This window comes from Coccinella septempunctata, chromosome 3, assembly GCF_907165205.1.
Source record: "Coccinella septempunctata chromosome 3, icCocSept1.1, whole genome shotgun sequence".
In the NCBI taxonomy this organism is placed as follows: Eukaryota; Metazoa; Arthropoda; class Insecta; order Coleoptera; family Coccinellidae; genus Coccinella; species Coccinella septempunctata.
The window spans coordinates 30,157,500-30,184,154 of record NC_058191.1 but is presented as its reverse complement, the minus strand read 5'-3'; the positions used below and the strand labels follow the sequence as shown (position 1 = coordinate 30,184,154).

At 34.5% G+C, this 26,655-nt stretch overlaps 1 protein-coding gene across 4 annotated transcripts in view; it reads right to left on the bottom strand.

The window, feature by feature from the left end:
* LOC123309483 (protein kinase C-binding protein NELL2-like) overlaps window positions 1-26,059 on the bottom strand; it is a 78,443-nt gene extending 52,384 nt beyond the window's left edge. For 2 of the 4 annotated variants that reach the window (XM_044892629.1, XM_044892630.1), the window contains exon 1: window positions 25,704-26,059. In XM_044892629.1, the coding sequence (XP_044748564.1) occupies window positions 25,704-25,755 (52 nt within the window). In that variant the 5' untranslated portion in view covers window positions 25,756-26,059. The remainder of the gene's footprint in view (window positions 1-25,703) is intronic. The other 2 variants (XM_044892631.1, XM_044892632.1) reach the window with 1 other exon arrangement.
* Window positions 26,060-26,655: the final 596 nt, after the last annotated feature.

Sequence of the window (26,655 nt, the reverse complement as noted above, 5' to 3'; positions counted from 1 at the left end):
AGCATGACTTTTCGAATAAGTAAAGTACACTGCTTGAAAATTGATATGGATAATTTGCGTCCATGTAATAATATACATATAAAGGGAAATAAAAAACGATTTTGTATAATCTAGGTTAGGTTAGGTAAAAGCAAGCAGCTCTTGCTCTTCTACCCCCCTAAGTATACAGGGCGACAATTTGAAAACTTGTCAGTCCAATTATGTCACGACAAGGATGATTTCAGAAAAAAGGCCGGAACAGGTCAATTTCTATTCGTAGGGGGACATATTTTGAGCAGAATTGTAAGCCGAAATCTCATCAACCCTAGGTGTAGGAGCTATACCTCAATTGAAAGATCACTTGACCCTCTACATGAATACTATGGTTTTCAAATTTTCGGTTGAGTCCTTGAACTAGTTACAGGAGCTGACAATTTGAAAACTTGCCAGGCCAATTATGTCTCGACAAGGATGTTTTCAAAGAAAAAGCCGGAACAGCTCAATTTTTATTCGGAGGGGGGCATGTTTCTAGCAGAATTATAAGCCAAAATCTCCTCAATCTTAGGTGAAGGGGTTGTCACCCATCTTCTTAATAGGGAATAGAGGGTGAGCTATACCTACCTCAATTGAAAGACAATAGTATTATGTAGACGGACATATTGTCTTCCACTTGAGGTTTAGCTCACCCTCTATTTCCTATGAAGAATTTAGGGGTGATAGCCCCTACAGCTAGGTTTGAGGAGATTTCTTCTTACAATTTTGTTCGAAATATGTTCCCCTTCCCTTTAAAATTTGACCTGTTCGGGCTTTTTCTTTGAAAACATCTTTGTCGAGACATAATTGGCCTGGCAAGTTTTCAAATTGTCACCTTCTGTAACTACTTCAAGGAATGAATAAAAATTTGCAAACCATAGTACTCATGTAGAGGAACAAGTGATCTTTCAATTGAGGTAAATCTCACCCCCTATTCCCAATCAAGAATTTAGGGGTGATAGCCCCTACACCTAGGGTTGAGGAGAATTCGGCTTACAATTCTGCTCAAAATATATCCCCCACCGAATAAAAATTTACCTGTTCCGGCATTTTCTCTAAAAACATCCCTTGCGCGACATAATTGGCCTGGCAAGTTTTTGAATTGTCACCCTGTATACAGCATTTCTACTAGAACTATAGCGATTCCACGCTCTACTTACTACACTTTGGAAACCAGAAGACGGTTAGCAACTTCTTGTTGAGTTAAATCTTCGTTTACCCAATTGTTCAAGATGGAAGGCTTCTAAACTTCTAAACTAACTGTTAAACAGTTATTGATTCTAGACATATAACACTGGATGAGTTTGCAGTTGCCCTTTATCGCACATACCAAAAAATATATAAAAAACCTACAAGATATGAGTTTCCTATAATTCAATTCGATTCAGGAGCGAAAAATAATAAGTAAAAGTAAAAAATAATAAGTTTTCTCTCGAATATCCACTTCAACTTTTGAGCATTGTATTTCAACCGTAGGATCCTCACGTAAATGGAAAGATTTTTCATTTTCCATTTTTGAAAAAAGAAAAAATTCCACTGTAGGTGAATATGAACATTGAATTTACCAATGATTGAACAGAGGGGAGATCTGACTTATCTTTAGTGTTCAATGGGGGACACGAATGCTAAAAGGTTGAGAACCTGTGGTATAAATCATCATCAACCTTCACGTAGATCACATTGATTATATTTCTTTCCATTTCGAATAGACCTCAACCCAATATCATGGAATATTCTCACGTATTTGATAGGTTTTCCTTCCTTCTTCTGCAATAAAAGTAAGAACTTCAAATCAGAAAATAGATAATTTATTGGCGAAATAAACGACGAAGGTGTATTCCTGCACGCATAATTTCGTAACTTCATATGGCCGTATTCGCATAAATTACACTTTCCATATCGGAAATTTGTATTTTAAGGACTGGAGACCGCACAAATGTTTCCGGAGGGTCATTATATAGACTACATATTGTCGTTAAATTTTCCCCGCATTGTGAAATATAGTGTTCGCTTTGCATAGCCGGAACTAGAAATGTTGGGCCGAGGTGGTTGCGTTTGCGGTCTCTGTACATTGATTTTGCGGCTCAGAATATTGATTCAGGCCCGGATTACCATGAATTTGGTATTTTATGCTGAATAGATGGGAACTAAATACGACTAGTATAGTCCATTCACTTTTATAAAAGCAGTTGAAAATCTGACACATTCTACACTGTATGTGTCGTACGAAAATGTGAGGTTAGAACGCTTGTCAAAACCATTGAACTAAAGAAAGTTCTTTAGTTCAATGGTCAAAACATTCACTTTCAGCATATTTGCATAATTGACGACATTTTTCATATGTACCAACCTTACTCTTCAATCCATTCAGTTACAAACTAAACTGATTGTATAAAAGTAAGCGTTTTCGACTTTGGAAAATATTAAGATGCCTAATTTAACTCCAAAACGAAGGAGCAAATTTTGAAGTCAGTTCATAATATTTTGAGTAATTCACAGAATAGATTCAATCAAAAGGTGCCTCATTTCGTCACTTCATTAGTTATACAGGGTGAAGAAAACACTTTGTATTTTGAATTACAAATAATTGATTAGCTTTTTAGAAAGAAGCTAAATTATGCTTCAATTTTTGGTACCGCTTAAAGTTGTCACATCAACAATTATTTTTTTATGAATTTTTTAATTTGGATAAAGTTCGAAAATTGCAATTTATTTACCTGAACAGGACATAATCATCTTGTGCAGGTCGAAAATAAATAATAAATTTTCTTAAAAAAGTCACTGAAGGTGAAGAAGACTATAATAATTTGTTGATATATTGGGTGGCCACCCCAGACGCGGATTTCACTTTGAGGGAGTAAATGAAGGTATTTTGAAAAAAAAATGGTGATGTGTATAGGGTATACAGAAGCATATTTCAGAATTCGAAAGGCTGTATCCAATTTGAAAATTCGGCAAGAGAAATGTATACAAGCTGATGGTTTTTATTTCGAACCACTTTTGAAATATCGTTGACTCAGCAATTCATTCGTTCCTATTTTTATTTTTATTAGGTACTCTTTACTGTATTTTAGTTTTTTTCATTTGTTATTGTTTCGTTACTGAAGTGCTTATTAAAGCTCTGAACTTTTTTGTTAATTTTCTACTAATACATTCGCATTTTATATTCAAACATGAGATTTTCAATTCTCTTCATGGTGAAAAATTCAAATTTTCGAACTTTATCCAAATTCAAAAATTCATAAAAGAATAATTCTTGATGTGACAACTTTGAGTGATACCGAGAATTGAATCATAATTTAGCTTCTTCCTAAAAAACGAATCAATTATTTGTAATTTGAAATACAAAGTGATTTTTTTGCCCTGAATACTTTAAATGAATATTAATGAGTCCGGCCCTGGAATAATGAAATAATTGATATCTTTCTGACTTGACCTTAGCATGTGTCAATAACCTCCCAAGTTTCAATAATATCCGTCAATAAGTTTGGATTTTATGATGATCTAAGTATTTCCATGAAGTTGGAAAATCACCCTGTAGCTTTCTAGGGAAATCCAGAAATTAATTTTTTATAGTCAATCCGTAACCAGCTAGTCCAACTCTATCTCTGGTAAGAGTATGTACAGTTATTCCCCGGACACCCTGTATATAATGGTCATGGTGCACTGAAAAGTGGTGTAAAAAACTGAACGAAAACATACAATTTTGCTGTGGAGGTTGACTGATAAAGCTGATTTATTGAATGTCACTTGTTATCCAAATATTAAATAAACATATATTCCGATCTTTTTTGTCGTGCGCCGTCCGAGGGGTTGGAATGCAAATGTAGTTTTTATTCGATCCCAGCCCAAATCCCTATTTCATATTCATAGTTTTGTCGACGGTCAATTTTCTTTTCAGGATCGAGCAGACTGATAAAAATCCCCAACAGATTTTGAATTTGTTATGTACACAATAAGTTGAAATTAAGCAATTGGACACTGTATTTATAGCAGAACGTTGCAATGAAGCTCTGTCAAGTTGACAACCACAAATTCCAATTTTGGAATATAAAATTCAGGTTCTTTTGCCCGTCGTGGATCCATGATTGTCCACCTATTTTTTTCATTTGTCTAGACGCCGTTCAAGTGATATGTAAAGGAAACATTTTCCGAGCAGTTCATTTGACCACCTTCAGAACTATAAAAATCAACCATGAAAAATTTTGGAAAATACGAAGTTGGCTATGCAAATGCGAATTTTGAAACCAAAAATTTCGAATTGTTTGCCTTCATAGGTCCATAATTGTCAACCCATTTTTTTTCCATTTGTCCAGGCACTGTTGGATCACTATACAGGGTGAATCTTTGATTCATACAAATATTTAACAGTAGATTCTTGAAGTCAAAAGAAACACAATTTTTCAAATTTCTCAGATACTTTTTAATTTTTGAACATCAAATTACCCGAAAACGGCTCATTATACGAGAAAATATAAAGAATACTTTCATTTCACAAAACGTTCAAATATTCATTAGATAGCATCCGACTTAATTTCAAGTATTGGGTTCTTTGAATTTTTGGTATTTTATGGTAAGTTATGGTCATAATGAGAAAACTAGAAGAAGGGTAATATCATGTGTTCAGAAAAGAATCATCAAATAAATAAAAAACTATTATCCGAAATTCATTTCATTCGATAAAACCGTTTGTGAGATCTAAAAGAACTAAAAATAACATTTTTTATGGCTTTTCAACAGCCTGTATCTTTCAAACCGAGCCAATTCGGAAAAAATGGTAATGGAAAAAAGTGTTTCTTTTGACCTCAAGAATCTACTGTTACAATACTTTTACGAGTCAAAGACTCATCCTGTATATACATACGAAAACCCAAAAGTACTCGTACTTCCTTGCGTCTAATATTCTACGATATATGAAACACGCCATATTTCTCTTCAAAAAACTGTTATGTCCCAACAGAATTGTTTCCAAATGAACCCTTACATTCATTGGGGGTAAACCTCATAAAGTGATTCCGACAAAAAAGGAAATTGAACTTGTAATCAACGTTTGCATCTAACTGCTATAATTTTCACCCCATGACTTCCACCAATTGAATCCTCGAATCAAGTTGATGTATATGTTTCAAAGGGTCAAGGCGATATCATACAAGGCACATAAACGCACAACTTGAGAAACCGAGAAATTACATCTGGTAATGTGCGTCCTTGAGGAACAATCCTCCCTGATTCGTGTTTATCTCAAGTAGGAATTTGTTGTGATTTGCTCCCGGCATCAATAATTAATGACCATCATTTTCCTCGGTAAATTCACCCCATGAAACCCTGATTCAAGCTGTTTGATCCCCTTGAACTGGGGAGGTTCCCCGCAGAAAAACTTTGGAAAATAAACAACTCAATACGGAATAAATTGGAGTGGTCAAGGGTTATCCTTCAGGTTTACTACGTACTCATAATCAGTGGAGCCACTGAGTAAGATTACATATCCTTGAGATCACTTCCCTGTTTTTTACTCCGAGTATTTTCTGGGCCTCAAACAAACAAAATTAATCTTCGAAAACGGTAAGGGAATTTTTCAGGATTTTCAAGGTAAATTCATGTACTAATCATATATTCACTTAAAAAAAACAACTTATGGGATATGCACCTTGAGATTATTGAAATAAATAAACTTCAATCACAGGTATTTTACTGCCGACGGGCGACGTTTAAAAAAATTCGACGATACTTTTTTAATATATATACCTATTTCTCAAGAATTTAAGCCGAAACTCCCGCCTAGTTGAAATTCAATTTTTGATAGATGTTATGTCAGTTAAACTGCAATATTTGGGTAGCTGCTTGAGACAGTATAAGTATTATATGACAGTTGGGTCATTTTATACTGCGACATGATAACTTTATCTTTAAGTAGTTTTAATACTGAACGCAAATTTAAATTTGATCACCAAAAAATTTTGGACAATGAATCGAATCGTTACAACTCCGTTCATTTCAGGAGTCAAAAATCTTCATTATGTTAATATATGCGATATGAACGCCATAGAGTCGTCCACAACGATTATGATTCAGAGCGGGTTTCACAAAACCTTGATTGCTCGATCAAGGATATGATATTCACTCGATTTCCAAAACGAATTCACTGAAACTTTTTCATTTCTGAGTATTTTGGAGAAATAGGATCTGAGAATCATTAAATGAACGTATATAGATTACAATTTGATGCGAGAATGATATTCTGAATGCCCTATCTACTCAATAGCGTTGATTCTCCGATCAAGCTTTGTGAAACCGGGTGTTAGACGACTAAAAAGATGCGTTTACTGTATTTAAGATGAAAAAAAAGGATTTATCGCTCATGAAACACCATCGAGTGTTGGTAACCTAACCGTAATTCAATCATACATTATTGATTGGTTAAAAACCAATAAACAAAATGGCGAATGCGCTAGGGTTAAATTTCTGATCAGCATATGGATACACCTATTATACATGGGTATATTTTTCCATAATCCTCTGTTAATTATGATTCATAAATCGAACGATCAGCCAAAGTAGATGAGATCATCAAGTTGATTGATCTCTAGAAATGTGATAGATATTTTCAAAATCGCTTGCAGCTAGAATCGTGTATGTATGTGCTGCTCCAATGCATGATTTCGCTTCCATTCATTTTTGTATAATGAAGGTTTGAATGAAAACATTTGTATTGTGAATTCAAGATCGCAGGTTCGACTCTGTGCTATAAAAAAATTTTTACAATCTGGAATGTTGTGAAATTTGGAGTTTCAAACCTAGTCGAGTGGTTTCATATGATCCCTATTCTGGAATTCTAAATTTTTAGCACTCTTATTGAAACATTTCAAATATATTTCGCATTCATTCAATGGGCACACAACGTTCTATATCATTACTCAAATTGAAAATCATTTTGAGCCAATCTCAAATCTGGTTGACATCCTCTCATGTCAAAGGCACATAAGTTATACTAAAAGTCTTATCCAAACTAAAATCTAAACGAATACTTCTCCACTTTCCCTAAAACGAAATATTAACCGAGGAATAACCTCACTCTTTTTCAGATATCGTTAAGGGCAGCTTTCATGAATTATTCATATGAACACTCTGTATAATGATCGACCTTTAGCAGACGAACAGAAATAGGAAACACGATAACATTGCGTGTAATACATACTTAGATCAATACGTCGTCCGTTGATGACGTTACTACCGAATTCGTAGTATACAGTATACCCCAGTGAAATTTCGGTAGTTAAATATTTTATAGGGTGTTCCTTCGACAGGAATGATGTAATGCGTACAAGGTGATACTTCCATGTAAACACGAGATATGGAAAAAATGGTAAAAACGTTCCGAGGAGTCGTCCTAACAGTGTACCCAACATAAAAAACTTTGTGAGGCTATAACAATTTTTCCAAATTCCGAGGTGATATTTTGTATCCAAATATGAATCGATAGGACAAGCACGAACTTTTATTCAAAGTAGGTACGTCATTTTTCCACTTATAATTATTCTTTTTCAGAAATAGGAAATAGGCACCTCTTACCCTGAAGTCAAAATTAGGGAATTAATTCAGTTTATCATTTATTAATTGGAAAATTGAGAAAAAAACACGCCAAATAACAGATAATTCAGTTAACAGTTGGGAAAATACATCTTCGTACATTCATAGAACTTTCTGGAATAACTTCCGTTATCATCTCGGAAGGATAAGAAATAATTATACAACTTTTATTCAATCCTCTCGTTCTAAATTGAATCTTTGCTAGATAAAACCTCAGCCCAGTCCACCGACAAATTAGGAATTGCGGCATCTGTTCTGGAGCAGACGCCCAAGTTCTGAATTCTGGAGAATTAAATTCAAATGAATCGCTGGAAATTCAATCGAAGTAGAAAGTTGAAACAGTGCCCAAAATTACAACTGCAGTGGGCCTAAGAACCTAAAACTCTTTCCTGAAACTTCTCGTCTATTTTCTTGGAGTGATGAGTTCTTATGAATTTGAAATATTATTAAATGGTTCGAGTTCATTCTTTCCAGAGCAAGAGAATGGAGGAAATGATCCATCCATTGCGGAATGGTTCAGGATATTTATCATCGAAAATGCAAAATAAATGAGTGAAGATTCGATTGATTCACACAGCATAGAAAGGCCTTCCAAATGAGTTATCACTTACCCCACCTTCTCTATTCAAGATATAGGGGTTGGGGTTGTAACACTAAGGGTTGAAGCGATATTGTTTTGAATTCATCTTAAAATTTGGCCCCCTGAAATCAAAAATCGACTTGTTCGAGCATTTTCAATTGCCCATTCTGTATATCTGGGCGCAGTTTTCTTTAAACCACACAATATACGATTTTTTTGTCCAATTTGGGCTGAAGAATGTTGGAAGAAATATAAAAATCAACATTTTTTTTTCATTATTTCTTGCTCAAATTTAGAACAAATGTCCTGATAATATTTTTGGTCATCGTGATATTTTGTATGTAAAGTAATTGAATTATATCTAGTAGGCATATAAAGCCATGAGAATAGGCATTATACAGTGTGATTGGACATAGGCTAAGGGCAGATTGTTTGGACCAAAATATGGCGATAGGACCAAATATACCTCAATAAAATATTGCTGTGGAAAAAATAGAGGGCGTTAAAGTTGAATTTTTTTTTCGTTTTTTGCTAATAATTTCATTCTATATTTTTTCATCCGTTTTTAAGAAAAACACAATTGAACAGTTCAGAGCATCGGAAGGGGATTTGAAGTAACGATTTATTTATTTTATTTATTTATTTCGACGATAAAGCATAATTAAAAACAATGTAACATAAAAAGAATTTAACTTGAGTTAAATGTTCTACGTGGCCTCCTCCGACTTCTATGCCTTTTCTAATTCTTTTAATAAACGACTGTCGAACTTCGAAGAAAATATTATTCTGTCCCCTTATAAAAAATTCAACTTTAACGCCCCCTATCTTTTTCCACAGCAATATTTTATTGAGGTATATTTGGTCCTATCGCCATATTTTAGACCAAACAATCTGCCCTTTGCCTATGTCCCAATAGTTATGAATCACCCTGTATAAAGGGTATATCTGAATAACACTGATAATTGTAATAGGTGATTCTATGGTGGTAATTAAGGTAGATATTTGGTATAAATTTTTTTTAAACTCCCCCGGAAAAGTTACACTCTTCCGAAGATCAACAAAAAATTTTTTTTTCTTATTTTCCCTTTATATCAAACTTAATTCATACTTCTTCTTCAAACATATTTTACCTCAATAAATTTGTGAAGGAATACCTTTAAAATAAGGAAAGTAATACGGAAAAATGATCGCCGGTTCCCTACGTCATTGTTGAGTTCATTTACATATCATAATATGTAATTATTCTTAAAAAATGTGATTCGCCAACGTAATTTCATTAGCATCATGTAACATCTGACGCAATGGAATTGAAGAATGAAGACTATTGTGAAATTGCCTAGTCGAAACTAAATGTTTATAAATTTGATCGAAATAAACAATTCATTCATTAAATTCGCAAACCTCCTGACCATTAACGCTAAGTTCTGGTCAGGTAATCGAAAATCTAGGTGAATGATATGTTCAATCGATACAATAATTAATTAACCTTTAGGAAAAGGTTTTCTTCAACAGTTTGTAATCTTCATAAAACAAATCGTTCAACTAAATCTTTTTCCTTGAAATAACTATTTTCAAGTATATATTTGTTCAATTGTAATGGCCACGAAAACATTTTGAGATTGCAACGTCTATCAGGCATTGCATTGAACAGTTATTCTAAAAATAAAATTCCGTTTAATATTAGACTTCATTGGTTATTATTAGGAATTCATGAGAAATCAATTGATATACATTAATTTTCAATTGAGATTTTCGACGCAATTAGAATGTTTAGACAGATTTATAACATGAAGATTCATTTGATTGTGCTTTGCTTCATAAAATAAACAATTGCATTGATAGAGTCGATTGTATTTTCAGAAACTCATTTCTATATCCTGAATTATTATCACACTAACCTCCCTTCAAATTATTGATCATTGTAAAAATTGGTTTTGCACTTTTTCGGGAATGGTCATAAAGTGTCTGCTCATCAATGTGGGAAGTTATAGTTGTTCCCAGCATTGTAGTTGTTTCCATCATTGTCATATTTGTAATTGTTGTTCATATCGTTAGGATAATGATTTAGGTGAAAATTGGGGGTTGTCAATTTTTTTGGAGATTTCCTATATCATCTTCAAGGAATATTATCCAAATGACTTCGAAATTATAAATACAGGGTGTCTACAAACAAATGCGAAGGACTTAGGGAGATGATTCATCGATGAAAATGAGCAGGGGTAGTTCCTATAAATTTTTTTCGAAATTGACCTCCCTTTCAAGATACAGCCTTTGGAAGGCGATGACGAGTTGACGGATTTAATTTTTTTACGGGTTCTAAAGAACACTGCGTCATAAAACTATACATAATATGAAGCACTAAGTAGATGTTACTCACACAATTTTTTTAGATCTCATAACTTCTTTATTAGGGTTTGAAAATAACAACCCCTTATGATTTTCCTTCAAAAATTGTTTTCGTGAGATAGATTTTCAATCTTGCAAAATTTCGATACAATCGATACTTTCCTCCGAAAAAATAAAAATTCACAAGCAGTATGCGAAGGTCTATGAGGCAGAGTGCTGATAAATGTATTTGAGCGGGAGGTGGTCATTCTATGGAACACATACGATGAAATGGAATGAACAGTAATCAGAACTGCTTGTAAGTTTTTATTTATTCCGAGAAAAGTATCGACTGTATCGAAATTTTCAAACCCTAATAATGAAGTTATGAGATCTAAAAAAATTGTGTGAGTAACATCTACTTAGTGCTTCATATTATGTATAGTTTTATGACTCAGTGTTCTTTAGAACCCGTAAAAAAATTTAAAACTGTCAACTCGTCATCGCCTTCCATAGGCTGTATCTTGGAAGGGAGATCGATTTAAAAAAAAAATTATAGGAACTACCCCTGCTTATTTTCATCGAGGAATCATCTCCCCAAGTCCTTCGCATTTGTTTACAGACCCCCTGTATAGAGTCCTAACTGTTATTCAATATTATCCCTCTTAAAGCTGGAAATTCAAGAAATATTTTTTAGAAGAGGTCTGTGATTTCAAATTCCTACACATACAAATTTCCTTTAATTGTCACAATGTGAATAAGAAACTAGTACTTTGCAATTTGTGAGAACAAAAATTTTGCGACATCAATTTTCTCGGGTTTCCTAGATGGAAAGAAAGCCTTGATACCTATTGTTAAAATTGCGTGAGGATAAAGACATAAACATTATTGACCTCTACTGTTCAAGATTGCGTTCGATGAGTAAAACATTTTGGCAAAGTGACAACAAGAGTTGCGACAAGTCTATAGTATCTCCGAATGGTCAGACTGTTTGGTAAATATTTATCGTGGCAATAACATCAGCCTAGTCCCAGACGATTGAGTTTAATTTTACAGCCAGACTCCAATGATCCCCAATAATTTTTTTCAGTTATTTCCTTCGATTTTTTGGCACGGTAAAATAAACCGGAAGATTTATGTCATTGCCGCGTTTCCTGGTTACAAGCAATTGCGAATAATCCGTTTCAAGAAGAAGAAATTTTTAATATGAACACAATCTCAAACTAGATATACAGGGTGAGTCTTTAACTCACACAAATATTTTAACAGTAGATTCTTAAGGTCAAAACATACACTTTTTTCCCTCACCATTTTTTCCAAATCGGCTAGGTTTAAAAGATATAGGCTGTAAAAAACCAAAAAAAGTTATTTTATCTCTATCTCACAAACGGTTTTATCGAATGAAATGAACTTCGGAATATAGTTTTTCATTTATATGATTAATTTTTTTCGAACACAAGATATCACCCACGTCTTCCAGTTTTTTCATTATGACCATTACGTACCAAAAATTCAAAGAACCCAACTCTTGAAACCAAGTTGGGCACTATCTAATGAATATTTGAAAATTGAAGTATTCTTTATATTTTCTAGTATAATGCGCCATTTTCGAGTAATTTGATGTTGAAAAATTAAAAAGTATCCGTGAAATTTGAAAAATTGGGTACTTTGGCTGAAAACAACTCTGCTTAAAAGAGCCACAGATGTGAGGTGTCATAAATTTGGCTAGTCATTCTGAAGGTAATATTGTTTTTCCAGGGCTGGCACAGCTCATTATGAAAACTTAAAATGGCTATATCTTTTTATCAGGGCCGAATCGGAAAAAATAGTATAGGAAAAAAGTGTTTCTTTTAACCTCAAGAATCTACTATCAAAATATTTGTACGTGTCATAGAATCACCCTGTACAGGGTATCCGGAGATCAAACCGACAAAGCTTACGAGGTTATAAAGAATGTCAATATAATTTTACAAATTGCCATATACCACACGAATGTCGTTACTGAGAATGTCATACAAAGTGAATTAATTATTAACAAAGCAGAGTAACAATGAAAAGCCTATATGCTATAGTCAATGGGTTATTTTTTCCCTATCACCCCTAAGTTGACTTAAGAGTGATTTTCATTTAATTTGATCTAGTATCAAAAATAATTATTGAATGTACTAATCATTTCAGATTTTCGTTATCATTGGTATTGAAGATGATAGATCAACACCATTTTCGAGAACCATCTTTTTGAGGCTCTAACTTTCTTGGTGATTTTTTTTGAGAAAAATTTCATTGAGATTTTCGTCATATTTTTAATTGTTATATATGCTCTCATACCCTTAATTTCAGAATAACGTTGTAGGTGTCACTCGACCCCATTTAAGATACTTGAGGGGGTTTACACCCCGATACACCCAAAAATTCTAAATAAAAAATGTGCCCCTCCAAATGAAAATTGACATATCGCGTCAATTTTTCTTTTGAAACAACATTCAGGAAATAAAACTCATTATTACTTTCGCAAGAGGACGTCTCTTTTAATGGTCCATTCTACACAGAGATTGATTCCGTATCGAATCGAACTTCACCAGCACGAAATTACCCCTGCCATCCCATATTTCATCTTAGACATCACAAATGGGCAAACATCTTCGAATCGATATCCTTGAAGCCATTCTCCGGTCTTCGTGATCCTCTATTCGCCTGGCGAAAGCCGAAAAACATTTCCTAATTCTTAATCTCGGAAAATCAGACTATTGAATCGAATTCTGCCCGAAGAATATCATCCCCGGCATTGTTCGTTCCCCGCTTATCGAGTTTCCAGACTTTGGAGAGACTCCTTTTGTTGACTTTGTTCCTCGCATGACGGAAGGATGCACATGTTATACGGGCGGTTGGAATTTTCTGCTCTTGAAGGATATAAGAACGGATTTCTGTAACTAAATACTCCGTTACCGCCCGGAGAATTTCCGACTTGAAAGGCACATAAGGTGGGGTGATGCATCAATAACATTTCGAAAATAGTCTGGATCATACGAAGTGTAGGGAAGGTCAGTTTGATAGTTCTTTAGATTAGCTTCCGTGCGAAGTTGGGGAGTGCCTGGGTGGCGTTATTTCATTATGACGGTTCGAAACATCGTGTTTTATTAATGCTTGTTCATCCTCAAGGTTCATACAGGTCATGTTGACGATTTTATAGAATGGCCAATTTCTACTTGAAATCCTCCCAAATCTTGTAAATTCCAGTGGAATCAAATAAATAGGAATATTCCTGTTAGCATCATCCATCAAAGTCGAGTGCTTCAATTTCTATGGGTCGGTTCTTAGAACTACGAGGATGTATTGATATCTAGTTAGCCTAGACCAGTTCCATGCATAAAAAAAATATTGCGTTACCATAGCAACGAACAATAACTCATTAGAAGTCTCAGTTTGAAGTTTGAGGTCAAAAAGTAAACCAGAGTTACTCAATAAATCAAAAGAAAGAAGATGTCCACCGAAATTGTGAAAATCGAGCCATCATCAAGTACCTGTATTTAAAAGGGTTAAGAGATAAGCAGATTTACGAAGATCTGCTTAATACCCTTGGTGGTCAATGTCTTTCGTATGCGACCGTGAAAAATTGGACTGCAAGCTTCGAAAAAGGTAAATTTTCCATTGAAGATGATGACCGATCGGGAAGGCCAGTTTCTGTGTCAATCCCCGAAAATATCGATGTTAAAACGGATATCTGAAGCACTGAATATTCCATACGAACGCGTTCATCATATAGTTCACTTCAATTTGGACATGAGAAAAATTGCTGCAAAATGGATCCCCAAATGTTTAAATGTTGATCAAAAGCGTGCAAGGGTAGAAGCATCGCGTTCGATCTGTGGTCGATTTGAAAACGATGTAGACTTCTTAAACCGAATTGTTATTATGGATGAGGCTTGGGTACATTTCTACGATCCAGAAACAAAGCAACAATCGATGGAATGGAGAAACTCTGGTTCTCCAAGACCTGAGAAGTTTCGTGTCCAAAAATCTGCTGGAAAAGTTCTTGCTTCAGTTCTTTGGGATTGCCATAATCATGATTGATTTTTTGGATAAGGGTAGAACAATAACCGGAGATTACTATTCGACATTACTGACCACTCTACGGGTAAAAATTAAAGAGAAAAGACACGAAAAGCTATCCAAAGGTGTTTTGTTTTTGCAGGACAACGCCCCTGCACACAAATCTCATATTGCCATGCAAAAAATTCGTGATTTAGGGTTTGAATAACTAGAACACCCCCGATATTCAACAGATTTGGCTCCATCTGACTATAATCTCTTTCCTCAACTGAAAAAAAGTTTAAAAGATCGTAAATTTTCTTCCAACGAGGAGCTGTAGAGGTCTGGTTTGCAGAGCAAGAAGAAACATTTTTTTTTAACCTTGCAGGTTCGCTGTAATAAATATATTCAATTAAGAGGAGAATATGTTGGGTAATAAAATATTTTGACATTGAAATTTTGTTAAGTTCCATACTAGGCTAAGAATTCTTCAATATATCCTCGTAATAATAAGAAAGGCATCAATCTAATGGGCAGATGGCGATCACGTGAAAGCCAATTAGATCGTTTCTTCATTATGTCTTAGTTTTTATGGTGAGTTTATGCAGAGTTATTATGAATTAATACCTAAGAAAGGGACCAATCTAATTGGTAGATGTCGTGCACGTGTTTGTCAGTCATCTATCCATGAGATTAGTGCCTCTCTTAGGTATTAATTCTCAGTTACTCTGCATAAACCATTAGTAACGATGCATGAACCGACCCTTCCACTGATTCTTTACGAAATAGAGGCACCAGTACGAAGAGCCGAAAAATAAGTTTTCACTTATAACTTGAAAACAATAGAAGATAGAGGGATGCGGTTTTGGCCATTAACAATCTTTCGAAAATCGAGGTCGGAAACATTTTTCTCTAGCTTCCATTCAATTCCATCGAATTTTCCACCCTGTACAGAATTGTTCGTGCTTGATGCTAACAGCAATAGTTATTTCAATCCTACACCTGAAGCATTTTGCGCACACGCGATTACATCCCCTAATTCTAAGGGTGGGAGGTAACTTTCCAGAAATCCTGAAATATGTAGGAATATCATTATTTAGAACAAAAAGTTCTAAGATAAAATTTGAGACCCCTACCATAAAAATTTGCGGAGGTCACGTATCTCCATCCCCTGGTATATGGGGGTAGTGGTTGAAAGTTACAAGTTTCCGAATGTTTCCGTTGTTTGTCTACTGAAGCACTACCCTTAAATTTTTGTTGATCATCAGTAAATCACGAAATCAAGGTTTTTTGAATATCGATAAAATTTGTATAAGTATTAATGTTATTCAATTGAAACTGCATATTTTCGATGAGTTCATCATTGGCGTGCCTTTTGCGAGGTGTATATACTTCAATTTGACACAGTTCGGCCATAAATCAGGCTTTTTTTTATCCAACCTAGTATATCAGAGTTCGTGGAAAATCGTTCAGATCGAAAATTCGAGGACCAAATTTTCGAATTGACGACGCCTGCAGTTGAAGTTCGAGTGGCGTGACCTGCTTCGAAGGCTTGTATCATTTTTCACCTATTCAGCTTAACTGAAACGTACGGCCTCGAACTTCCTATCGAGGAATTTCGCAATTGTGTGCTTCCTCAGGCGATTAAATTCGTTTTTGAAACGTCTGAGTCCAGCGAATTCCTCCTCACATTGAGGATAAATCAGATCTACAAAGCCGAATAAATCGAGCAAATAAGGCTTAATGGGAAGGGTGTAAATCTTGCGGTTTCCGGCGGTCTGAACCGGCCGAAACCGCACAAAGCTGAAGGAATAGGATAATATATATGGTATTTTAATGGTTTTTACGGAGTGTTTGGAGTTGAATCGTTCCATTTCGAATGTCCCCTCGAAATTTGGATAATTTGGCACAGTCAAGGTGAGTTTATACAGCAATCTGAACAGAATAAAAAAATAAAATAAGAAGTAATAAATAGAACTAAAGATTTATGTAGATAACCCAAATAAAATAAGAGAATAAGAATGAACTTATCAAAAACGAATCCTTTGAAAATGACCTTTATATTATGCAAAAATAAAATTCTTGTAGGTATCATTTAGAATTTTTTGTTCAGTCCATAGAACCAACTTTGAGAAACCTGGTTTATTTTCGTGAAATATTTGTCACTAGCAACATCCTGCCACCCAAAATAATATTTTTTATCATCTTTAAGGCGCTCGAAAAACTCAATTTTAGAAAAGAGACAAGCCAACCAAAAATTGTTTGTTCCCTTGCGAGCTTGTCCTTTGAAAAAAGAACGTTGTTCTTCCTCAAGTAGGCGTGGTTTATTGATTTGAAACCGAAACTGCTCTCAAACGATTGGGTTGAACGCATTAGTGAAGAATTGGTGTTTATAACCAATTGTACACTGTATCCTAGACCCTGCAACTAGATAGAACTCGTTTATTTCCTTCCACATTGTACTAATACAAATAATTTGCTAACAAATGATTTTCACATTGAGTTGCTTTGTTTCTGAGTTTTACTGTTTCTTGTACAACTATAGGCTGTAGAGTATACTGGACGTTTTCTCCTGTGATTGATTTTTATCCACGTTCCATGTTATATCTTATTCAAAAGAGGTCCACCATTCGTAAAGAATATACCAGCAATGCGTACAAAGAGGAAACTGTCTTTAAACAGATCAGTATAACTTCCAGAATCTTGAAGAATTTATACCAGCAATGCGTACAAAGAGGAAAATGTCTTTAAACAGGTCAGTAACTTCCAGAATCTTGAAGAATCTATACCAGCAATGCGTACAAAGAGAAAACTTTCTTTAAACAGGTCAGTAACTTCCAGAATCTTGAAGAAGGCCTGGAAACTCGGCCGAAACGTTAATTCATGAATTGAAGGATACTCTTTCTGAATTCACGTCCACGAGAACAAAGAATTCAATGGAAGCATGAATAAAGTAATGAGAATTACACTAAATAAATACAGGGTGTACCAAGTTCGAGAACCTATTAGACGTTTCTGGAGAACTGGACCTATTTGAAGTCTGAAAATTTGGATAATGATATTGTTCGGCATTATCTACTGAGCTAAAATATTCTTGAAGCCTAAGCACTTTCAGTTATACAGGGAATGAAAGTAAAGTTTTCCAAAAAATTTTTTTTTACTTTTTCTTTCCTGATATGATACAATATTTTATTCTGAATATATTTCTCCAAATGGTTTTCATAATATTGAGGAAAAACTGAAAAAAAAAGGAAATATGTTCGATATTCCTATTTTAAGTATCGTAAGCACAAAACGTTTTCACATTTTTGAAGTCGAATAATGTGGGGATATTGTACATTTTCTGAATCTAGAAAAACTTGCCACAGGGTATTCCAAATGTTGTGTCAAAAATTGGGATAAAGATTTGCCCATAACTTTAGTTTTTCAAATTAAAACCCTAAGTTTAACTCTAATTTAATTTACTTCTATTTCCTGTATAACTGAAAGTGCTTAGGCTTGAAGAATATTTTAGCTCAGTAGATAATGTCGAACAATATCATAATCCAAATTTTCAGATTTCAAATAGGTCCTGTTCTCCAGAAACGTCTAATAGGCCCTCGAACTTGGTACACCCTGTATAATCAGCTACAAAAAATTTTTCCTCTAAAACGTAATCCGAAAAGTATTCAAATCTCTAACTGGATCTGGTTTCAAAGGCAGTCTGTTTTATTCCAACTTTCATTGACCCTATATTCTGTTTTGTATTGACCCTGATTGCAAATATCGATCCTTGAATCTGAAGAGCTCTATCATGTGGGAAATGGGTCGTACCTTGCACTCTACTTCTCCTACATAACTCACATTATGAATTGAAATCAAAAACTGATCGTAATTTATTCAAGAAATATTGTAAGTGATGAATCATCGCATTTTTCGAATTGTAGACGAATTAATTTGCAACTTCAGATTATTTAATCATACGCGATATTTGTGGTCGTAAGGTGTCTGACTTTCTAATGCCTGGTCTCACTAGGCTCAATCAAATTGATTTTACGGATCAAAATTTTTTTTTACCTACAACGGAGCATTCTCAAATGATCAAATTTCGATCGAATAATATCTATTTAGTATGAACCCGTATAGTGTTAAAAAATAAAGGATAGGTTCCTTGAAAATGATTCATTTCTTACATGTTAACATTAAATCATGACAAAACTATCCTTTTACAAGAAAAATTTTGTATTATAGCCGTAGAAAAACAAACCTTTTCATTCATTGAAATGGTTTCGCTCATATTTAACCGAACGTCTACAAAGAGTTTTATTGTGAATAATGGAAAAGAAACCAAATCTGAAGTATTGGAGTCGAAATTTGGTGTGCCATGTAGTATTTTGGGGCCCATTCTCTTTTTAATCTTCATAAATGATTTGTATTCCGCGATTTCAGACTTCATAACTGGTTTTGCGGATGATTTGAATATTATTATACATGCTAGTGACTTCCAACATCTATTTGATAAGGCAGATGACTGTTTCAGCAAAATTAAATTATGGTTCAATAATAATAAACTCATTTTGAACAAAGAAAAAACAGCTGCAGTATTGTTTAGTACAAGTAAATTAAGAGTTAAAGAAAAGTCCATCAATTTGGATGGAAATAACATTAAACTAGAAGATTCAACCAAATTTTTGGGAATCTATATAGATGGATTTTTGAAGTGGACACCTCACATAGAATATTTGTCGATGAAATTGAGTAAAGTAGCGTATGGAATAAGATCTCTCCATAACTATTTGAGTGAGCATTGTATCAAAGTGGTTTACTTTGCAAATTTTGAATCACTTTTGAGATATGGTATTTTATTTTGGGGAACAAGTCCGAGAGTGAGTGACATTTTTATTGTAAAGAAAATAATTATAAAAGTATTATTTGGATTAAAATTTTCAGAGACATGTAGGGGAACATTTAGGAAACATAAAATTTTAACAGTGTATGGTATTTACTTATTTGAATGCTTGATATTTTTTTTTCAAGAACAAGGAAACAATGTTACAGCACACAACAGTTCATAATCAAACATAATCAAACAGAAGATTTAGAACCATACTCATTGTCAGAGTATTTTGATTTTAGGCTTAGTAATCCATCAGAGGGTAGTTAATTGTAAATGTATATTTTTTGGACACTATTTCACTCATGTTGTACATTATTTGAAATAAAGATATTTATCTATCTATCTATTTTGGGTGTTTTGCTATTGGAAAGATCGATGAATTCATTATATTTTATTCCCCCAAAACTACTAGGAAAGAAAACAATATCAAGTTAATAAACACCCAATCCTCTAGATTTTGACGAGAGCATTTGATATTCATTACCCGAATGATTCCGAGAAATTCGAATGGAATAACCAAAAACTTTTATCCACATCTAATTGCATCCCTTCTGCTGATTTGCCGACGAACTGTGCTCCACACCATTACGTGATAATTCAGCATCAGAATTGGGCAAATCGGGGGGAAAAGACTCTTTCAATATAGCTAATGGTGTTTCAGATCCCCTTTCACTAGGGAGTTCAGGCTTATATCTTGTTATCTTCGTTACTATCATTCAAAGGTCCCTGGAAATTAGTCATGTATTCACCTAGAACGCGGAATGGGGTGGAAACGATCAATTCTTTCGTCGGACTGAAACTAGCAAAGCTGAAATTCAGTAAGAACTGGATTTTACGACGTATGTGGGAGCAACGAAAACCGAAACTGCATACAACGTTGGAAATAATTATGTAGAAGGATATGGATTTGTAACTGGGCTGAGTGATATCAACATTGATTCTTCATTCAGTGTTCAATAAATTGAATATAGAAAAAAAAATTCTCTTCATTTTTGATCTCTTTTTCTTCAGAACACATTCACACAACTACTATATATTCACTGATAAATAACATTTGAATTATAAAATACAAAATGACCTTATGTGTGACTGACCTCGGGTTTCATCTTTAGCTTGATCGGTGAATCAACGCTTGATTGACGAATAGACGTCAATTTGTTTTCAACCTATAATTCAGTCATAACCAATCAGAATATCATTCTCGCATCGAATTATGAGGTTCATATGTCCATTTTCAATTGCTACTTCTTCAATATCTTCAGAAATTAAAAGGTTTCATTTATTTCGTTTTAGAAATCGAGTGACTGTCAAATCGTTGATCGGTCAATCAAAGTTTCATGAAACCCGCTGAAAGTATTTCATTTCAGAATGTTCTATTATAAGTTTTGGAAATTATCGATTTAGTTTTTTAATTAATGCATTATCTTTCTTGATTTTCGCCAAAAATGCTTTACATATTAAGTTTTTCGCTTCAGAATGTATCATGCAAACCGGAAATAAATAGAGATGGAATCCTCCACAATATTATACACTGGATGTACGTTATCTCTGGCCAAGTTTCACAATTTGATTCTAAAGGCAAATTTCAACAAAAAAGAATTATGGTCCAATAATATTACGTCATAAAGTAATTCAAGATTCTAAAAGTTCGTAACGTTTCACAAAGCATACCTTCAAAATTATAATCGAAAATCTTTCCTAAGAAGTGCTTACTATGAATTTTGATTAATATTTTTTCAAGATAGGTTTTGTTGTGAGTGAAAAATATTAGAATCTTGAATAACTTCCCAATGGAAAATAATCGGACCATATTTCATAGGAACTATGTATTTTGTTGTAAATTGCTTGTAGAATGAGTCTATGAAATGTTACCTGAAATAGCCTTCGGATTTTGAATTACAGAATATCCTCATGCTTGAGGATATTCCGCCAAGCTTATCAATTTTTTATTCGATACATTCATTAACGTTTTTACTCAACCGTAATTTTTATCAAAAATGTTTTTTCGTTTGATGCACCCATCTACAAAATTATACCTTATAAAAGCTGAAAATGAATAAAGTTAGAATAATTTACATTGTTACTGACAAACGGATGAGTATTTCATAATTTGAAACATAAATTGTAAGTTTTGGATATTATAGTCCTCATCGACTTTTTTTTTATAAATTACATTACATTGTTGCTACCAAATAGAGTTTCATATATATCCAGTGAACATTATACTCCAATTGAAACAAATTAATAAAACGTGTTCAAACGTGTCAAGTTTCTGTTGTTTCTTTAGCAATGTTTTCATGTGGATGTATTGTTCTGCGAGATTGTTCTGACAACGGATTTTAATCCTTCATTCTACCATCAAATTATGATGCAACTGTAAATCCAAAGCTGATTCAGTTCATATAGCTACCTATCCGAGTACCTATCCCTTTGAACTCACGTCATTACCAACAATTTTCACAGACAGGTGCTGTCTAGGTCATTGAGCAAGGGGAAGTTGAACAGGGAAACATATGTTGCTTGACCAAAATAAAGCAAACACAAAAAGACAACTAAAACTCGAATCCAATGGTACTGAAGTCTAATGGAAACTGAATAATGTTTTAGATATAATATTTGATTGAAAAAACGAACAAATTCAGGTTATCAATCTCGGAGTTATTTGCAGTCGGAAAGATCCTGTGGGCCTCTGTCAGGAAATGCTTCGTTTCCATGACAAGGTACAGGGTGTTACATGATTTCCAAATAAAAAAACGAATCCAGAACTCCAAACTCCATTAGGAGAAGACTGGAATCTTGTATCCTAGCTAGAGGCGGCCATTTTCAGCAGTTTTTCTGATTTGAAACGGTATTCTAAACAGAGTTTTAGGTAAATACACAGGGTGGCCTGTGTACTATATTGAAACTGGTGCTATACCAGGTCAGTACTGTTTACATAGCAGTAATTTTTAGAAACGAAGATATTTGAGTTTATCCCAATCTGTAGGCAAAGCACTAAAAAATCTGAGGTGAGGAAGTATTTGGTAAAAATAAATTTCAAAACGGGGAGATTTTTACTGATTCACAACAGTTTCACCGGACACCCCATATATTTCTTGTTATGATATCGTTGGTTCCTTCAAATGTAGGAGTTATTGTGATGAATAGTTGAAATATAAATACGGTCAACATTATTTTATCGTTGAGCTTACTCAATAAAAGACGATAGTCGATAATCGAAAATATGTCATATTAAAAAAAATTCAATCAATTAAGCAAATAATTTCTAATTTCCCGTCAAATTGATCAAAAATGTTGTTGAATTTGCCACGCTGCGCCGGTTCCACTTCAATAATGAATTGTTTCGAGTAGACCTTCGAATAAACGGATTAAAATCATGCTTTCCATCAGAAAATTAATTGATAGTTCGATATGAATGGCATCGTTTTAATAAGATTACTAGAAGATTAACTAGAAGATTATTACCTTGTGTATCTATTTTGGCACGAAATGGTGAAGTGAATGAATCAAAGCTTTCCTAGGATAGGAATATTATTCAGCCATTTCGTTCCATATCGATCCATCATGCAATATAATATTATATTTATTATTTGAAACATTATTCGAAAATACTTCTGGAGAATAACTATCAGATATAGATACTGATTTTGAGCCATATGTTAATAGAGTTAATACCATGAAGAGATACCGATTCTTTAGGTTAATTATTGTGCTCTGAGATTCTTGCCACCTTACATCGCTGTCCACTTATATGCCAGGTGGCCCACCCCAGACGCGGCGCTCATTTTGAGGGAGTAAATGAAGATATTTTGAAAATATTTTCTTGTGGTGTGTGTAGAATGTCCCAAAGCACAATTTAAAATTATTGTCATATATACAGGGTGTTCGAAAACAAAGATATAGATCAAATTTACACTTTTTTAAATGTAACACCCTATATTTGACCTCAAAAATGGAATGGCAAGCTCAAATTATGATGAGTTTCTTCAGATTACTTTATTGCTCAGAAGCACTCTTTACGAGATAATGGCGAAAAACCCAAAATATGGAGTTTGTTTAAATACCAATTAATGAAGAAACTAGTTACGCCAGCGATACAGACAGAATTTTTTCGAGTAGACAAGTTGGCTACCCTTACATATAAAAGGAAATTTCAACTCGGTAATATACAGAGTGATAATAATTAATTCTCAAACATCAACTACAACGAATCGTCGGAAACTTTCTTATTTCAAATGGCACACCCGGTATTTCTACATATCGTTGAACGTAAAAAGTAATTTCCTAAGTATATTCATAAAATTTTCTTACATTTAAAACTGATAGTTTCTGAGCAATTTTCGATTTTTGATTCAAAACTATTATAGTAAACCATTTTAGCCATTATTTCGTAAATGGTCTTTCTAAGGTATAAAGTGATCTGAAGAAAATCATCATAATTTGAGCTTGCCATTCCATTTTTGAGGTCAAATATAGGGTGTTACATTTAAAAAAGTGTAACTTTGGTCTATATCTTTGTTTTCGAAGACCCTGTATACTCTGTATATATGACAATAATTTTAAATTGTGCTTTTGAACACCCTACACACACCACAAGAAAAGATTTTCAAAATATCTTTATTTACTCCCTCAAAATGAGCGCCGCGTCTGGGGTGGGCAACCCGGTGTAATAGGTATAATACGAAATATATATATTTTTTCGAATGTCAGCAATAAATAATACAAAATGAATATATCGAATGAGAAAAGGCGAATTCTAGGGTAATCACGTAACCAGCTATTTTGAGTTTAATCACATATGATAGTTTCATCTTTTAATTTTATTTTTCTGATGAATTCTCGTTATCAAATCAGGAAGTATATTAAAATTTCTGATTTCTAGAGAAATAATTCGTTGCTGTTGCACCCCCGTATTTAGATAAATTGATGATGATAATATTTATCTGCATTAAAATCTTCAGAAAATAGTTAGAGAGAAATTATTAACAGATTTGTGCGCATATAAGGCTGGAATAAAATTAATATTCCTTGAATAAATAACTCCAAATGCAAAACGCTAATGCCCGTCAATTGATTTTCAATTACCTACCCTCATTTTCTGTCAATAAAATTTAGTGTTTTTCTACAACCCCTTAGTCGCGAGTCCATCCAACCTTTTCTCAAATGGAAACATATAAGATGTGTGAGCTCGTTGGAAAGCTCACGGATAATGGAATACTACCATAATTACCATAATTACTACCATAAAGTTCTGATTAACTCAATATTAATGAGTTAATATTGGCTTTTCCTTCGAAAAGCATTATCATTTTGAGTTATTGGTTGAGGAAATATTAATTTTATTCCATACTCATGCCCAACCCTGTATTATGCAAGTAGATACATTGTAATTATCAGAAAAAGTAGATTTTCGGTCTTTCCTAAGTTAGTCTAAAATTTTCTTCCATTTTCTAAGGTTCTAGCTATAATTGTGTAGATGAACATAGTATTATTGTTCCAGAGTGTTTGAATTTAATTGCTTGCCTTTTACACAAAATAGGCAATGAGAAACTATATGCTGACACATCGAAATTCGAAAGCAAAAACTCAATCAGTTCAGCAAGGTTGACACGATTTGATGATGCTGTTTGAAATTACGAAAGTTAGTCCAAGCTCTTGCATGTGATATCAATTTTTTTTTCATTTTCATTCAGGAAATCCTAGTCGATTCCATATAATCAGCAATACCTCAGAAAAAAAATGTTCGTTGTATCTTCTTTAGTTCTTTGGCCCTCTGGCACTATATTGTATGAATTTTCAACAAAATTCAAGATTATAGTCCATTGGAAGTATTTCAAAATCATGAAGACCTTATTTTCCATCTATCTGATCTAGATGGTCATCAAACTAGAGGCTGGAATGAGCAGGGTCTAAAATGAGTTCTGAGCCTTGTCTCTTCTTCTATAATGTGATGAGGAACTTTCTGAAGGAAAGATCGCATAATGTAGGTAGTTATCGGTTCAGAAGGTCATTAAACTATAGGCATAGTAGGACATCCTCTAGGCAAACCCCACTAATTGAATTTCTGCAGAGCCACCTTCATGAGGATGTCATAGATTCTCATAGAAAGTGATTATTTTTGAGCAGAATGACCTGGAGGTTATCGAATGGATAGCTGACAACTAACCTAGTTTTGAGTAAGGGTTATACAAGCCAAGCATGCCGGTCAATAGATCCCAGTGCCTAGACCTACTTCCAGCGCCAAATTCGAACTGCTCGGAGCAGTATTATCCCTTTCGGGTTGATCGGCCTTACCTGAGGCAAGCCACAGCAGGGTGGTCCAAGCCGCGAGTAGGCTAAAGGCCATGTCCTATGTCCGCGGCCTCTCCAAGTGGTCAGCCCGAAGGACGGCCCCCGGGAAGTCGGCCCATGAGGGAGCCGCAGCCCTGACTTCGTCACCCACTTTCAGACGAGCCCTTTTCACGCCTTGCGCGACCCTTTCGTTGACACTGTCGCCGCTGCCCTCGTTGTACACATGTTTGTTGCCCAGAATCGTGAGGGGGAACGCACCACATAGACCGTTTACAACCACGGACCGTGCAAAACTGACTGAAGCGGCGTATTGTGACGAGCCGTCTGTAGAGGGTCCAATTCGACGACGTCCGATGTGGAATGGACGTGCGCCGACGCCGCGACGTTCAGGATACAATAGTGCCGTCGCGACGGAGGTACCTTGGGCGCTTGGAGATCAGATGGCTGCAACTGGCGATTCTTGCCGCTATAGAGATATGAGGTGCATTCGGCGGCTTTCAAGTTCTCGTGATGGAATGGATACCGAATTGTTATACTGCTACACAAGAATTCAGAAACTTTTTTCGCAAAATTTTTGAAAATGAGAAATCTGAATGTTTTCTCACTTATCTAACTCATTCTTTGGCCCATTTCAACAAATAGTACAGAATCAGTTCGCTCAAAACATTTAAAAAATAAACTCCAGTAAAGAGTATAGCCTCCTACCCCTAACAGAGCTGTTCTCATCGACTACCAAGGCTATACCCTTGGTTTTTTTTCTGTTGAATATTGTTGCCTGGTTTGGCTTAGCAATGTTCATTTCCAAAATTGACGCACAGCTCAATCTATTCATGAGAATTATTACATGAACTATTAGATCTTCACAAAGGTTACCACTTCTTTCAAACATTGTACCGCCCCATATTCGCAAACAAAGGCAGTATGTCCGTCTGGAATTTATCTCACTCCATTCCGT